Raw genomic sequence first — 16,368 nt, 5'->3', positions numbered from 1 at the left:
AATATAACATAAAGGAAAAGAAAGAAAAGGGAAGAAGAAAAAAGAACAGAGCAGAGCAGAGCAGATTGACAAAACTATGAGAGTTATAGATAAAAGGTAAATAGAGTGATCGAATTTCATATATAGAACGCCTGTAAAAGATTCAAAGTCAAGTGAATTTCATTAAACTATTAAAAAAAAAAAATACAAAATCTCAGTCGTCACTGCACCCCACCCCATTCCCCCAAATCACACACCCATGCTCACAGCGTGATTAGAGCCTCGAGCCTCTCGCCTGCGAGTCTTACAGGACAAAATAAAATAAATAAACGAATTCCGATATCATGAAGGCTGTGACTTCTTTTGTATTTTACTGTTCTGGTCGTTTTCAGGATAATCGTGAGCAATCAATACCATTAACACCTTGACCGTCACCAAGAAACAAAGAAGTAATACTCGAAGGATTGACAAATGAACAATGAAGGCATTGATTTATAAAGTGCTAGATTCTTTGAGGCTTGCTTCTTTTCTTGTCGTGAGAAAGAATACTGGTTATATGAAAGAAAAAAAATGATGATTGAGGGAATGACGTAACTAAAACACACGGACCCTTTTTTCTCCAAAGAAGAAACAAACCGTCCACGGGTTTCTACTGTATTCACGCAAATATGACGTCATGTATTTGATTACATTGGTCGTTGTGTAAGCACGTGTTATTCCCTCGGGTAAATGTTTTATTCTACGCTTGAAAACACTTATTCAAACTGAAATAAAGAAGAAAAAAATTAATGCGCATAATTTACTAGTATCAAACGGTTCGTCTGTTCTGTTTTGCTTCAAGTAATAAAGCTCCTGTTATACGCCTAAAACTTTTTGCTAAAACTTGTTTTCAAAGTCGTTGCGAGACAAGATTCACGGGGATGAATCACGACACAATCTCGTTCAAAAACTTCTTCGCGAAGTTTCGTTTGCCGGCACGAGTATAGCTAGTGTGAGCAAGTTTAAGCTAAAAGTTTCAATGTGTGAAAGAAACTTAAACTGAAATCAGGCGCGCGAAGTGGCGAAGCCGCATGAGTTAATAAAGTTTTCAAATAACTTGAAGTGTAATAAAAAAATATTGGCGCTTTATGCGTCTTGAAATCTTTATTGGTTCCTCTTTGTCTCTGGGTGTATTTTATTTTTGGTCGGGTGGAGTCTAGATATGAAAGGATATTTTTCAGCTGTTGTTTTATTTTCTATTTTTATGGGTCAGACAATAAATATCACACAATAAAGGTTCGATGTTCTTTTATTATCAACTGCGTGATCTAATGAATTCAAATGAAAGGATTATTTCAAACCCCCGATTATTTTTTTTTTGTTATGAAAATTTAAAAATCACGCCTAAAAAAACACAAAATTAAGGGTCACGTGACTGGTCACGTGACTAATTAACATAATGGTGTTTTTTGCCTAAAATAAGCGTTTTTTCGGGTTTTTATTCTCCGTAGGGTACGAATATAGCCTTTTCTGGTCATTTTTCATGTTTTGGGCAAAAACTGTTGCTCGAAAACCGTCGCATTTTCACCAAAAAATCAAGATTTTTGTGGGATCCCTGTGTAAAATGCTAGTTCCAGGCCCTTGTTGTGACTTGTGCTCATTTCAAACTTGCTCCCTTCGCGGTTCGACGTGTGTCAATCTGTGGAAATATAAAGAGAAGTTTTTGCAAGAACAAAAAAATTTTATTAGCTCGTGCTACATCTAACAGATAGATAAGGACACGAGAACTATGAAAGGTAAGAATTATTGTATTTTTCTGCGTTATTCTGGCGTTTTTCCGTATTTTTAACCAGTTTGTAGATTTCGAAAGTTCGATTGACCGCCATGACACGTGTTGGCTTTGAACTCTAAGAATTTCACTTTTTCTTGCAAAATACAATTAAATTTGCCACAAATATGTAATTACAGAAAGTTTTCAAACAGTTTGTAAGCTTAACTTGAGTATATTTTCATTTTTTCCATATTTTGAAACTTTTGTCATCATCTTTACACGAAACTTGGTTCGTGAAATTTTAAGACCTCCCCTCACTCGTTAGAACCATGAAAATCCTAAATATTAATGTCCTAATGATTTATCTTTCTTTGTATTGCAGTCTTAAAAGTATAACTTACACGTGAAATACTCCATAAGGCTGTCCAGTGATCTGTAACAAGATGGAAACTTGACATCTGAACCTCATTACCATACTGCATCTTGACCCTAACTAATATATAATGGAATACTTCAGTATTAATCTGGTAATGATGGGTATACTGCACTAAAACAAGAAGCAAAAACACTTGATACAATGTTGTCTATAAGTATAGAACTGCAAATCAATCTGATGACCCTGTTACCTTCATAACAATATGGACTCACACCGTTGCTGTATGGATGTTGACCTGAATATCAACCTAATGACTGTGTGACCTTCATAACAAAATGGACTCACCTTGTTGCCACAAAAATATTGTTCATATCCCAAGCAGCAGTTTATTACTAATCATCAGGTATGTATATTACTCTGCAGAACAATTTCATACATAAGTTAGTTATACAATGCTTTGTTGAGGCACTCTATGGGCTATTATTTCTCAAAACCAACATGGTAGATGTCAGACAACCACAGGGTTCCCACTGTACAACATGGTCTACTGCTGACCAGTACTTTATACTGACAGGAATGAAAGATTGACATGGATTGTGTCTGCATTATAGAACATTTATACAATGTAGTCCTAACTAGTATCTGCTAGTAATATAATCATTTCAACAAATATCTATGATTCAGGTTTCTAAACAGATCTCTTTCACTTTTTCGACAGCTTGATCACAAGTATTGATATGTGTCATCATTAGATTGTGATGATACTACATTGCATCAAGCTATTGCCAGCAGATGTATGACAGACAAGTAAGTTAAACTATTAGCTATGTTATAGAATATACAAATGCATCCATTCAAAATTAGGTTTTTGTTTGTTTTTGTATTTATTAAAGTGCAACTACTGTAACTGGGACCACTTGAACAGTTAGACAAGAAAACAAATTAAAATGTAGAATGAAAACAATGCATTCCAACTTTGGGTAGTGGAGCCAATTAGAAACCTAGACAGCATGAGAATCGTAATTTGATCCTGATGTTGGATTGTATTGTTTTCATTCTACAATATGATTGGCTCTCGCTGTCTAGGTGGCCCCGGTTATAGTAGTCAAACTGTAAGAACAGATGTTAGTAAAAGAAAATGAGCATGAATTTCACCTATATTTTATTATTGGGTAGACCTTTATCTTATTTGCAAAGTAAAAATTACACATGCACAGCCATTACACAAAGAAATAATACTCAAGGGAATGCCGCATGAACTAAAATCAATATCTTTGCCTTTTTTCACCAGGTTGTCAACATCTTCAGCCAAGCATCATGTTGTCATAGTGATGATGTTGTCAAGGCCTGGACAGTCTGCAAACATGATAAACAAGTAAGTTTACCAATACATAGCAACTCTCTTACAATACCAACTACAGTTTCCAAGCAAAGTATTATTTTAAGGAATGATTCAAACTCTCGTATTTTGTTGCTCTATTTTATTATGACGTCAAATGCAAACAATCTTGTTTCAATACTAAGAACCATGGTAAAGGGAGGGGGAAAGAAAAGCAACAGCACAAAGAAAAGTGGGAAAAACAATGATAAATAGCAGCCAAATACTGGTTATATTATGGAATAATCACTGGTTTATAAAATATTTGGAAAGCAGAAGTATCAGAGCCATCAATTCAGCTGCAGAGTAAAAGGAGTCCCAATTAACCTCATTGGCTCAGGCATATGTTTTCCCATTTGAGACCATGTGTAGTTCCCTTGAGAATAAGAATATTTGTTAATGGGTTACCTGTGGAGTGAAATTATGGGATAGGAGCACATGGTCGAGAGCGGGGACAAGGGAGGTTGGCGGGCAAATGGTCGAACCCTTTATGATCTTTTATGACCCTTTATGATCCTTTATGATCCCTTTGATTCCAATTTGGGATCCCTTTTTTATTGTTGATCAATGTAAATCGATGTAAACAAGAAAAGGTTAAAGTAAAGTTTAAGATTGTTGATCAGAAAGGTGTTATTCGTCGATCAAACCGCTCGCCGAACGCAAACAACGTCACAGTTCGACCAGAGAGTTCAGCCTCCAAGCGAAGGATCAACCGATGGACAGCAGAAATGGATAATATAGAGAACGAATTTCAAGAATTTGGTCTTCTTGGTCTAATGAATAGTTTAGCAGTTAATATTCCAACGCTTCCAACCGAATTTATGTCGAATTCGCCAGTCGTCATTTCGCCGCTACAGCACCCGGAGAACAACAACGAAATGGATTTCAACGGTTCAATGGGTAAAAAGGAAGGCGATTTGACTGCAGAAAATTGTACTGGTGCCAGAGAAAGGATTCCGACAGCTAAAGGTAAAGAATTTGAGACACAAAAACGCAAGGAGAATCGTAAGTACGCGTTGTCGAATATTACCAGACAGATGAACAAAATCAAGCCATTGTTATCTAACCTTGAAAACGAAAGAATCGTACAAATAGAGATGGGATATTTTGACCAGCTAGTTATTAAGTTTCAAGAAGTCCACGAACGTTATATTGAGATATTAGAAGACGAACATGACATTGATTTGGCCCAAGAATGGCATGGTATTCATGATAAGGAAATATTTCATTTCAAGCAAAGCGTTGTAGATTTCCAAAACAGTGTGAAAGAGAAATATGCAAATTTTGTCGAAACACAGTCTCAAATTTCTCAAGGTTCTCGCCGTTCTCGCGCTTCCTCAGCGACCAGAGCAAAGTTGATTGAAGCTAAAGCTAAAGCAGCAGCGTTAGAAATTAAGGCAGCTTTCCTAAAGGAAAAACAAGCTTTGCAAATAGCGACTGAGGAGCTCCAGCTAAAGCAAGAGCTAGCAGAAGCTAAGACAGAAGAAAGAATCTATGAAGAGTACGAGAATGAACATGTGAGAAGTGAGGGTAGGAATGAGTGCTACAAGAATGACAATCCAGCGGAAATCTCCTCAGCTGCCATAGCAACTAATGAAATGCCACGCACTGTCACATCCTCCTCAAGTTCCTTGGCCGGGAATAACAATACAAGTCAAATAATATCTGGCGAATCGCAGAATAACCCTGCACCATTTGTAGCTAATGTCACATCGTCAATTGTTACCCCAATAGTAGCACATCAATTGAGTGAAGGCTCAGCTTTGCATCCACCAGCCTCAGGGTGGGTCCCCAGACCCCCTCACACAATGAAAGGGTGGACGAGCACCCCAGCAGTAGTACAAACAGCTGACAATTTTGATCACAAAGCTTATGAAAGCGCCCAAGAGAGCTTCATTGAAGTACAAAGAAAGCAGAATGAGTTATCAGAACTAATTGTGAAGCATCAAACCAGAAGTCAGTTACCCTCACACAAGCCACCCATATTCGCAGGGGATGTAATGGAATATCCAGCATTTATTAGAGCCTTTGAAACACTAATAGAATCAAAGGTAGAGAGCCCCATTGAATGCTTATACTTTTTGGAACAGTATACAGATGGTAAGGCTAAAGAGCTAATAAAGGGATGCATGCAAATCAAGTCAGAAGACTCGTACAAGGTAGCCAAGCAATTACTAAAGAAACACTTTGGAAATCCTTTCAAGATAGCAAGTGCATACATTGCAAAGCTTTGCAATTGGCCTGCAGTAAAACCAAATGACGGGGCTAGTTTACAGCAATTTTCTATTGCATTAGAACAAGCACGAAATGCAATGATAGGCATTGCCTACATGAGTGATCTAAACACAACCCATGTCCTGCGTCAGTTGTGGGAGAAGTTACCAAGGTATCTTCGTGTAAAGTGGTGTGAAAAGTCCAACAGAATAGCCAATGCACAGTCAAGGATAGCCGAATTTGCAGACTTCGTGGAATTTGTAGCCGAACAAGCCGATCTAGCCGCAGATCCTATCTACTCAGAGGATACCGTTAAAGTGCAGGAACCGCGAAGGGAAAGGCCAACCATTGGTGGAAGAAAGATTCAAAGAAGTAAAGGTTCAAGTTTCGCTACAAACGTATCTTTAGTTGACAACAGTGCTAAAGTAATGAACACTGGTAGTAGTTGTTTGTTTTGTTCCAGCTTACATGACATAGATGAATGTCCAGCATTCAAGGCAAAATGTCTAGTTGACAGAAGGAACTTTATCAAAGAAAAGAACTTGTGTTACGGTTGCTACAACAATGGACACACCTCGAAGTACTGTAAACGAAAGAGATCGTGCAAGGTCTGCAACAGGAAGCATCCCACTTCATTACATGATTACGATTGGAAACCATCACTTCAAGGATCTTCCAAGAACACGAGTGTCAAAGGCAGTGAAGGCGATAAAGATAGTAAGAGCAGCGAAGTGTCATCACAGAGCAACGAACCCAAGACTGAAGGCAAAGTCAATAACGCGTGTACCGCAATCTGTGAGGTAACGGAAGCAGGTGACATTCCAGTGAGTATGGGCATAGTACCAGTGTGGCTATATCACAGGAACAATCCTGATAAGAGAATTCAAGTTTATGCTCTTCTCGATAATGCTAGTGGCGGCACCTTTGTCAAGGCGGAGACGTTACAGAAGTTAGGCATGGTTGGAAGTGAAACCACCATACTGTTGGGCACCCTACATGGTAGTCAAGAGATTGAAACGAAAGCTGTAGACGGCCTCGTGGCAGTTCACTTCACGCAAAGAGATGCAGAGGCAAGCTTACCGAGAACTTACGTTCGAAAGGAGATTCCTGTAGATCGAGCAGAAATTCCAAGACCGGAAATTGGCTACGAATGGCCTCATCTGCTAAACATGACAGAACTTATACCTGCTTATATGGAAAACCTAGAAGTAGGTCTCCTTATCGGACTAAATTGCCCAAGCGCAGTACGGCCAAGAGAAGTAATACATGGAAATGAAGACGGTCCTTACGCTGTACGGTCTCTGCTAGGTTGGTACGTGAACGGTCCGGTGTGCAGCAGGGGTAAGGCCTCAGTCAATTGTAATAGAATACAAGTAAAGGAAGCTGATGATTCTATTGCGGAGAGAGGCTACATAACCATAGAAAGAGCATCCAAGGAATTGATAACCCCTCAAGCAGTATCACGAATGTTCGAAGTAGATTTCTCAGAAAGAGAAAGTGGAACAGGCATGTCACAGGAAGATCGCAGATTCATCAAGATGGCAGAAGAAGGAATTAGACTCTGTGAGGACAATCACTATGAAATGCCCCTCCCATTCACGAGTGAGAACGTTCAACTTCCAAATAATCGTGAGCAAGCGTTGCAACGTTTGAACAGTCTAAAGAAGAGACTACTGACAGATAAAAGGTATCATGATGATTATACAGCGTTCATGTCAAACCTCATAGACAAGGGACATGCAGTCAAGGTTGCACCTGAAAGATTAAAGACTCCTGTTGGCAAGGTTTGGTATATACCCCATCACGGGATATATCACCCACAGAAACCACAGAAGATTCGTGTGGTATTTGATTGTTCCGCCAAATACCAAGGGGAATCCATAAACGACAATCTGTTGCAAGGTCCAAACCTGACGAATCAGATGATAGGTGTGCTGACGAGGTTCAGAATGGAGAAGATCGCGTTTATGGGTGATATAGAGAAAATGTTCTACCAAGTCAGAGTCAACGATCAAGATCGAGATTTCCTGTGTTTCATGTGGTGGCCTGACGGGAATCTCAACAATCGACCAGAAGAATACTATGTGACAGTCCACCTTTTTGGCGGTGTCTCATCACCGGGTTGTTCCAACTTCGCATTGAGACGCACAGCAGAAGATAATGCGAGAGAATTCGGAAAAGAGGCAGTAGACACCCTAAGAAAGAACTTTTACGTCGACGATGCCTTGAAGTCAGTTGAAAACGAGGAAAAGGCAATCAAGTTGTTGCAAGATGTCAAGGCACTGTGCGCAAGAGGCGGATTTAATCTCACTAAGTTCGTAAGCAATAGTCGCAAAGTCTTAGAATTAGTGCCAAAAGAACACCGAGCGGACAACGTCAAGGATCTAGACCTCTGTCGAGAAAGGCTCCCGATAGAAAGAGCGTTAGGCCTACACTGGTGCATAGAGTCGGATACCTTCAAGTTTAGAATTGAACTAAAGAATCAACCTTGTACAAGAAGAGGTATCTTATCTACTCTGAGTTCAATTTACGACCCACTAGGGTTTATAGCCCCCGTTGTGCTAATCGGAAAGCAGATCCTTCAAGACATTTGTCAAGAATGTAGCTGGGATGAACCAGTACCCGAAGACATCCAAACGCGTTGGAACAAATGGAGAGGTCAGCTTGCATGTCTTGATCAGCTCAACATACCAAGATGCTTTAAGGCTCCAGATTTCGGTAAAGTCGTCTCGGCACAGCTCCACAGCCTGTCGGATGCGTCAACGAAAGGTTATGGACAATGTTCATACATAAGATTAGTGGATGAACACAACAAGATACACTGTGCACTCGTGGCAGGCGAGGCACGAGTGTCACCAAAGAAAGCTGTAAGCATCCCAAGGCTAGAGCTGGCAGCAGCCACAACATCAGTAAAGGTAGCTGATGCACTAAAGAAAGAACTAGAATACGAAAGTCTCGAAGAGTTCTACTGGTCTGATAGTCAAGTAGTGTTGAGCTTCATAAGTAACGAAGCGCGACGTTTTCATGTATATGTAGCAAATCGGGTGCAGATTATCAGAGATCTCACGTCCCCAGGCAGCTGGAGATTTGTTGAGTCTGCCTCGAACCCAGCAGATAAAGGTTCGAGAGGACTGATGCCAAGAAAATTTGTCGAGCAGTCAAAATGGATTCGTGGACCGGAGTTCCTTTGGCAGTCACAAGAACAATGGCCTCAACAGCCATCATGTAAACTCCAGCTGGATGATGACAATCCAGAAGTCAAGAAAGTCATAGTGCATGCTAACCGTGTTCAAGAAAGGAGCAATGTGCTACAGCGTCTAGAAAGATTCTCAAAGTGGACAAGAGCAAGAGCAGTAGTGGCCTGGTGCCTAAAGTATAAACAACAGTTAAAGAACATCATAAAGGAAGACCGCCAACAGAGTTGTAGTCCTGTCACAGTGAGCGATTTGAAGCAAGCCGAAACGGAAATTATCAAGCTTACGCAAGCAAGTGCCTTTGAAAAGGACATATCATTGCTAAAGGACATAGAAACGCGAGCGAAAGGCGAAAGTCGAAAACTGGACAAAGATAAGAAGTCAGTCATGAGGTCTAGTACACTCTACAAGTTAGACCCCTACTTGGATTCCAACGGAATACTCAGAGTCGGTGGGCGACTCAGAAGAGTGGAAGTAGATGATGCTATAAGAAATCCTATCATACTCCCAAAGTCGGGACATGTTACAACGTTGATTATTCGCCATTATCACGAAGGAACACAGCATAGTGGAAGAGGCATCACATTAAACGAACTACGTGCAAACGGATACTGGGTTGTCAGTGGCGGCCACGCGATCAGAAGTTTGCTTGCCAAATGTGTGAGATGTCGCTTCCTACGCGGAAATGTAGGTGAGCAGAAGATGGCAGACCTACCTGATGCACGTCTGCAAGCCGCACCACCATTTACTAATTCTGCCGTGGATTATTTTGGGCCGTGGTATATCAAGATCGGACGCAAAGAAGTAAAGAGATATGGAGCATTATTTACGTGCCTATCCAGTAGAGCAGTACACATTGAAGTAGCCCATTCGTTGGATGCAGATTCTTTTATACAAGCGTTGTGCCGATTTGTCGCAAGAAGAGGTCCTATCAGACAGTTGTACAGTGATCAAGGAACCAATCTTGTTGGAGCAGAGAACGAGTTGAAAAAAGCGATCGACGAAATGGATGACGACAAGATTAGATCTGAACTCCTAAAGAATGATATTGATTGGATCAAGAACCCTCCCACTGCCAGTCATTTCGGTGGAGCTTGGGAAAGACAAATTCGGTCAGTTCGGAACATCTTAGCAGCCCTGATGAAGGAACATGGATCAAGACTCGATGAAGAATCACTTACTACATTTATTTGTGAAGCTGAAGCAGTTATAAATAGTCGTCCCCTCACCGTAGACACGATCAACGATCCACTGTCTCCAATACCGCTGTCTCCAAGTATGCTGTTAACCGGAAAGTCAAAGATCGTCTTAACACCACCCGGCAAGTTCCAAACAGAGGATATGTATTGCAGAAAGAGGTGGCGACGAGTGCAACATCTGACGGATCAATTCTGGAGCAGATGGAAAACAGAATACCTGCAGAACATACAAGCAAGACCCAAGTGGCAACGGAAGAGACGTAACTTTGTTAGTGGAGACATAGTACTAGTAAAGGACAGCGACACATCCCGAAGTCAGTGGCCTTTAGCTAAAGTGATAACTACACATTCGGATGATCAAGGTTTCGTCAGATCAGTAACGGTTCGTACTTCCAAGGGTTCAACGCTGGATCGACCAATTGCTAAGTTGGTCCTCCTCCTAGAAGCTGAACAGGAAGAACCGGGAATCCCCGACGAGGAGCCATGAAGAACTGATAAAAAATTAACATTGTTGTTATTGTTGTAAAAAATATGTTTATTTTTGGGGAGCCATGTTAATGGGTTACCTGTGGAGTGAAATTATGGGATAGGAGCACATGGTCGAGAGCGGGGACAAGGGAGGTTGGCGGGCAAATGGTCGAACCCTTTATGATCTTTTATGACCCTTTATGATCCTTTATGATCCCTTTGATTCCAATTTGGGATCCCTTTTTTATTGTTGATCAATGTAAATCGATGTAAACAAGAAAAGGTTAAAGTAAAGTTTAAGATTGTTGATCAGAAAGGTGTTATTCGTCGATCAAACCGCTCGCCGAACGCAAACAACGTCACAATATTTATTTAAGTTGCATCCATATTCATGTATCTTCTCGTGTACAATTGTTAAACAATCATTGTTTAAATTAAATGACACATGGTCTGAAATGGGAAAACATTATGCCTGAGCCAAGGTGGTATATTCTTATTGTTGTTTACCATGCTGTCCCCTTGTAAACAAGCTGTGACAGTGTTTTAGTGACCACACAAATTACTCAATAAAGTCCTCTTCATTAGTATTCAAGGGATTTTTATATAATGAGACATCAATCTTTATACATAACGAATACTAATGAGGATTACTTTATCACAGATAAAACTACATATAAGTTATATAAATACTTAGAGCTTCATAAAGGCCAGTCTTGTGTATGATCTCTTAGCTTACTGTAGTCAACACTCACCAGATCTCTTTGACTTTTTTCAACAGTTTGTCAATGTCAATGTTTGTCAGTTTGACAGATGCTGTCAAGTTCTAGCCCGCAGATAAATGACAGACAAGTAAGTAAGTTTAGCTACTTGATATCATGTTAATATTAAGGTACTTCGCATACATAGCAATAGACCCCTTGATTTCCTAGAGGAATTGTTCTGGGGGACAATACAATAGGCCGTCTTTGCTTATGCAAAAAAAAAAAAAATCCATTTGTTTTGTTCCCCAGAACAATTATTTCTCTTGGGACTCAGTGCAAGGGGTCCATACATGATGGAATATGTGTATCTTGTATCTGATGCTCAACTTGATTCATTGTTTGCAACTTATCCCAAAAATTGGAATTCTCATTAGGGTTAATCCAAGGGTGATCAAAAAGACAATCAAAGTCTTGGTGTAAGACTAGCATTCAATAAGTAATAAAAAATAAATGGGATTTAACAGTGGCAGTTTTAAAGAGTGGCTCTTTATCAACTGAATTCCAATTGGAATTTAGAAGTTGATTTTGTGGAGAGAGGAAAAGTGGAGCATCCAGAGAAAAACCCTTGAAGCACAGGAGAAATACAATGAGCAAACTCTATTCACATACGACACGGATATCGAACCAAGGTCACATAACTGCAGCATGCTTACTCCTGTTTTCAAACATCTAACTTTGCCATTTGCTCCTATCTCATGTGTGTCAATTAAAAAAGGGTTATGGATATTGACAGTTACATTCTGTTTTTCTTTCTAGCTACACCAAGTCTGTCATATTCAGTTATACCAAGCTGTTGTGCTGTAAAGCCTTATGAGATGATGCAGCACCATCAAAATCAAGTCAATCAGTACTGATGACAGGAATCATCCACCAAGGATATCAACATGAGTAACATGGTTTAGAGATTGAAATCTAGAAACATCCAGAAATTTCTAACCAAAAAAAAAAAAAACAAATTAGTCTAGCGTTTTTCAGAAATTAAAAAAGGGGGAAAAATGAAAAGTTACTTCCTCTAGGCCTAGGAGAAAAGTATATCTTGTATAGACAGAAATGTCAAAGAAAAGACAACAAAAAGACATGCATTTAAAAGAAACATAATGTGAGAGAGTTTTCTAAAACTACAAAAATTTTTGAAGATGGATCTGAAAGCATTTCAGAGCTTTACCTAGGCCTAGTGGTAAAAAAAGAGCTTTAAGATTTCAAAGAAAAAATTAAATAGTAAAAAATTATGTTTTTGGCTAGAGGACTGGTAACATGCAGGGCTCAAAATCACACAAAGGTTTGTACAGGACAAGTAAATTTTGACTGTAAAATTCTTTCACAATTTTATTCTCAAAATCCTATGTGAATTTTTTTTCTTATTACTAACTGCAATCAGAAAAATGGGATTGCATGTTGCCTGCTATTTTGAACCCTGCAGATAAGTGTATTTCACAGATACTTTTGTACACCGTAGGAATATTCTTTTCATTGTTTACAAATCATCTTGATTCAAAGAGAATTTTCTCACACTGCAATGACAGTAAGATTTAAAAAATCCCTAAGTTTATTTTGTATTTTAAAGACTACAAGCATAATTTACAGTATTCACAAAAAAATCACCAAGAAGGTGTTTCAGTTCCTTGCAAGACTTTATCAGATAAAGATGAATTAGAATTTATTCAATCACCTGAAAATGTAGTCATAAAAGACCTTGCAAAATTAATTGATTAGTGAATATGGAAAAAAACTTTTGACAACCAGTCCTCTAGCCTCAGATATTAGATATAGGAGAGTGTTTCACCAAAACATTTTAGATACTAACTCCAAATCAATTGATTATCCAGTGCTTGACACCAACACTAGTCCACTAGTCTGGGACTAGTAACTCTTTGCTGTGGGCTAGTGAAAATAAGGACACTCTAGTCCTGACCATAGGCTAGTGGGTTTTTGGAAGGTTATGAAGGGAAAGTATTCCATTGTCCAGGAAATATATTCTGAGCTCATAGATTACTCTGCTGAACTACTAGATTTATAGACTTACTAGCCCATTGCCTTGTATCTGCAAAAGTGAGTGTCAAGCACTGTTATTTTCATCAAAACATTTTACAACTAGTCAAGGGTTCTCAGTAAAAACCAAACAAATTTGTTTTGCTCATGCAGTTTTCATTTTCACAACTTGAAACAAATTAAGATTGGCTGCTAGTTTTAATAAATATTTTTCTTTCAAAATCTACTGGGAACCCTTCACTAGTTAGAAACACTCTCCTATATCTAGTATTATCATCATTTCTTATTTGTATCAGAAAAATGAAATACACTTGATACCTCCCACGAGGTCCTACCAGCACCAAACAAAAGCTGCTCCAACAGGCCAGGAAACCACAAAAGGAGGTACAACATTGCTGCTCTTGGCAGAGTCTAACCTTGAGGCTATGATCAGATGATTGCTCTGGCGGTGAAGGTTGTAGGTAAGGATACCAGGTGATGGCTCTCTGTAGATTTCATGGGAGTACGCTGATGGTATGGATGCCAGTACACTGTGCAGGTTAGTGTGAGTAACAGCAGAGATAATCATATCTCACTATTCATGGGTGTGTACAACAGTGATAACTTTAGGGGTGGTGTGCTCAATAGACTTGCATAAGACACCATTCAGACTTTCATACAAGTAGATTATCAACCTGGGAAGACTAGAAGTTGAATCATTTCTAGGTGACCTAATCTTGAGTTCAATGATGTTCGGCTAGACTGATATATAAGGTTCTATCATAGGATTGTAATTTAATTAGTTTTTTCACCAGCAAAAAAAAGACCTCAGTTTCATATTAAAAAAATAACAATAAAAAAACTCTTATCAAAAAACAAAAAAAAAAAAAAAACTAAAAGAAAAACAAATGAAAAGAGTCATACCATGAATTCAGCAAAGTGGACTTAGCCAGGAATTTCCAAAGGGCAAGGTCCCAAATTTAATAAGCTGCCATTTTATTTGAGTCCCCAAAATGCTGAACCAAAAGGGGGAAAATATGAAAATTATGGTATCAATTCTAAAAAAGCTGCCATTTTGTTGCTCATGCAGCAGAACCAAGAAAATAAATTAAAAATGTGGAAACCTTTTATTACTCAAAAGTCACAGTGACCACCAAATGAAGAAAATAACTATATAAATTTTATTAAAGCAAATATATCTCACTAATTTATGACATGAAACTGAGGTCTTGATAATTTCTTTGAACAATTAAAAATATTATTGGCAAATTATACTGTATTTATGAGAACAACTCAATTGCAAACTATTCAAAAAGTTTTGTAAGTTAAATAACAAAGTCAAAAAATATATATTGACACAGAGCAACTACAGTAAATGTATGATTTGACAGGATTTGATATAATCAAAGCTTCCAGTGATTTGAAGCTTATGACATTATTTTGTGATGCAAAATTTGCAGACTTTTGAATTAAATTTCCCACAATTATTTTTGGCATAATCTGTTTGAAAATGGATCATTACATTACAATATTTACCAATTTAGTATATTACTGATTGACTCAAGTTTAGAATCAATTCAACTGTGCAGAATCATGGAGTATAATACGCCAAAAGTGCAAACAAATCAATGATTACAAACAAGACAAATGTGAAATGAAAAATGAATGAATAGAAGACAAGGTGAGCCATCAGAGAATGGCATTGAAACACCATACATGTACCTCACAATCAAGAAACAATATTACAATTGAATGGAATGAAACTATTAATACAAGTAAAACCAAGAGTTGTTTTACCATGAATGACTATGTTCAAAGCACTTGTATTATATGCTCGAGCTGTACAAATCCAAAGATTTTCGTTTGATCCAAAATCAACAACTATGGTATATATCATGCTTATATATACTTACTTTTAATTTGGCAAAGTCAATTATCATACATGTAGTTGCTCACGATTCAATTCAAAATTATGAAAAAACATTTGAATTTTATTTTTTCATTCATTATGGCTTATTTACTTCTGCTTAGAAGTTTTTTGCTGGTGAAAAAACTCATCTTAGGAAATAAGATAAGACTAAAATCCTTATAATAAACTTGACTAAGACTAGGAATAAGACCAAGGCTTTACCAATCCTCCCTCATCATTAATTAAAATAAACTTTGATGTAAAGTTAATAGAGTGGATTTGTTATCAGCACAGGGCCGTAACCAGAACTTTTACAGGGAGGGTGCACATCGAATAAAATCGGGCCATTGTTCGTTTCTTTTAACAAAGCAGAACCAAGAAAAAAAAGGTAACCCAAAGAAAGCAGAACCAAAAAAAAAAAGGATAAGGATGAGCGGACCTTAAGCTTTTATGTGGGGTGCACATGCACCCTGTGCTCCCCCCTAGTTACGGCCCTGCAGCTGGAGTAACGGTTACTCACACATGTTGTTGTTGCTGATCTGTTCATGTCTTGGTCCAAACAAAATGTGATTGTACAACTAAATCATGCATTGGGTTCCAAATACCAAATCCACTCTAGTTATTTCTAAACTAAATTTTTCTACGAACAACTCCTTCAGCACTGATTTTCATAAAGTAACCTTCAAACTTGTTCTATTTTGTAATGACATCACCATGCAGTAAGCCTTACTCACACAGCAGGCATGTTGAATGGAACGATTCCTTGCATTCAAGTTCTCAAAAATACATTTCTGTGCGTTAAAGGTTTATAATGACCTGAGAATAAGCATGACGGCTTTGCATGAATATAGGACCATGAACCCTGCAAACACTGGTTTTACATTAGGAAGAGAAAGATTGCACATTCAAGATTTTTTTGAGCTTAATTTGGAATTCTGGTTTTGCCATAAAAAATGTGATGTGATGTCATTATGATATAGCAATATGATAATCCCTGTTCCCTTGAGATAAATATAGAAAAATAGGCTCAGCTCCCTAGCAGACTCTGAATACATTAACACTTAATGGCATAAATTATAGACCCATTCCCTTAGCAGACTCTGAATATATTAATACTTAATTGAATACATTATAGACCCAGTCCTTTAGCAGATTCTGAATGTATTAATACT

At 38.3% G+C, this 16,368-nt stretch overlaps 1 protein-coding gene and 1 long non-coding RNA gene across 3 annotated transcripts; one reads left to right on the top strand and one right to left on the bottom strand.

Annotated features, from left to right (window-relative positions):
• Positions 1 to 1,249: 1,249 nt before the first annotated feature.
• LOC148906245 (uncharacterized) lies at positions 1,250 to 2,686 on the bottom strand. Its single transcript, XR_016121281.1, has 3 exons — positions 2,451 to 2,686; positions 2,131 to 2,222; positions 1,250 to 1,657 (listed from the first exon to the last, which is right to left on the bottom strand). It is a non-coding gene; the product is annotated as an uncharacterized LOC148906245 (long non-coding RNA).
• Positions 1,619 to 14,658, top strand: LOC148906244 (uncharacterized). Of its 2 annotated transcripts, XR_016121280.1 has the most exons (6): positions 1,619 to 1,754; positions 2,112 to 2,508; positions 2,824 to 2,912; positions 3,397 to 3,480; positions 11,337 to 11,407; positions 12,076 to 14,658. XR_016121280.1 is itself a non-coding variant. In XM_089037666.1 (2 exons), the coding sequence occupies exon 1, from the start codon at positions 8,832 to 8,834 to the stop codon at positions 10,575 to 10,577; it is 1,746 nt and encodes a 581-aa protein (XP_088893792.1). In that variant the 5' UTR covers positions 8,806 to 8,831; the 3' UTR covers positions 10,578 to 11,407; positions 12,076 to 14,658. The 2 variants fall into 2 exon arrangements, 1 of the variants encoding a protein (XP_088893792.1); XM_089037666.1 differs by lacking the exons at positions 1,619 to 1,754; positions 2,112 to 2,508; positions 2,824 to 2,912; positions 3,397 to 3,480 and having other exon boundaries at positions 8,806 to 11,407.
• Positions 14,659 to 16,368: the final 1,710 nt, after the last annotated feature.

This window comes from Actinia tenebrosa, unplaced genomic scaffold, assembly GCF_029948245.1.
Source record: "Actinia tenebrosa isolate PJP-AT-01 unplaced genomic scaffold, QUT_ActTen_1.0 PGA_scaffold5__44_contigs__length_20552954, whole genome shotgun sequence".
NCBI classification, from domain to species: Eukaryota; Metazoa; Cnidaria; class Anthozoa; order Actiniaria; family Actiniidae; genus Actinia; species Actinia tenebrosa.
The sequence above is the reverse complement of the archived record's forward strand: the minus strand, read 5'-3'. Positions and strand labels throughout refer to the sequence as shown.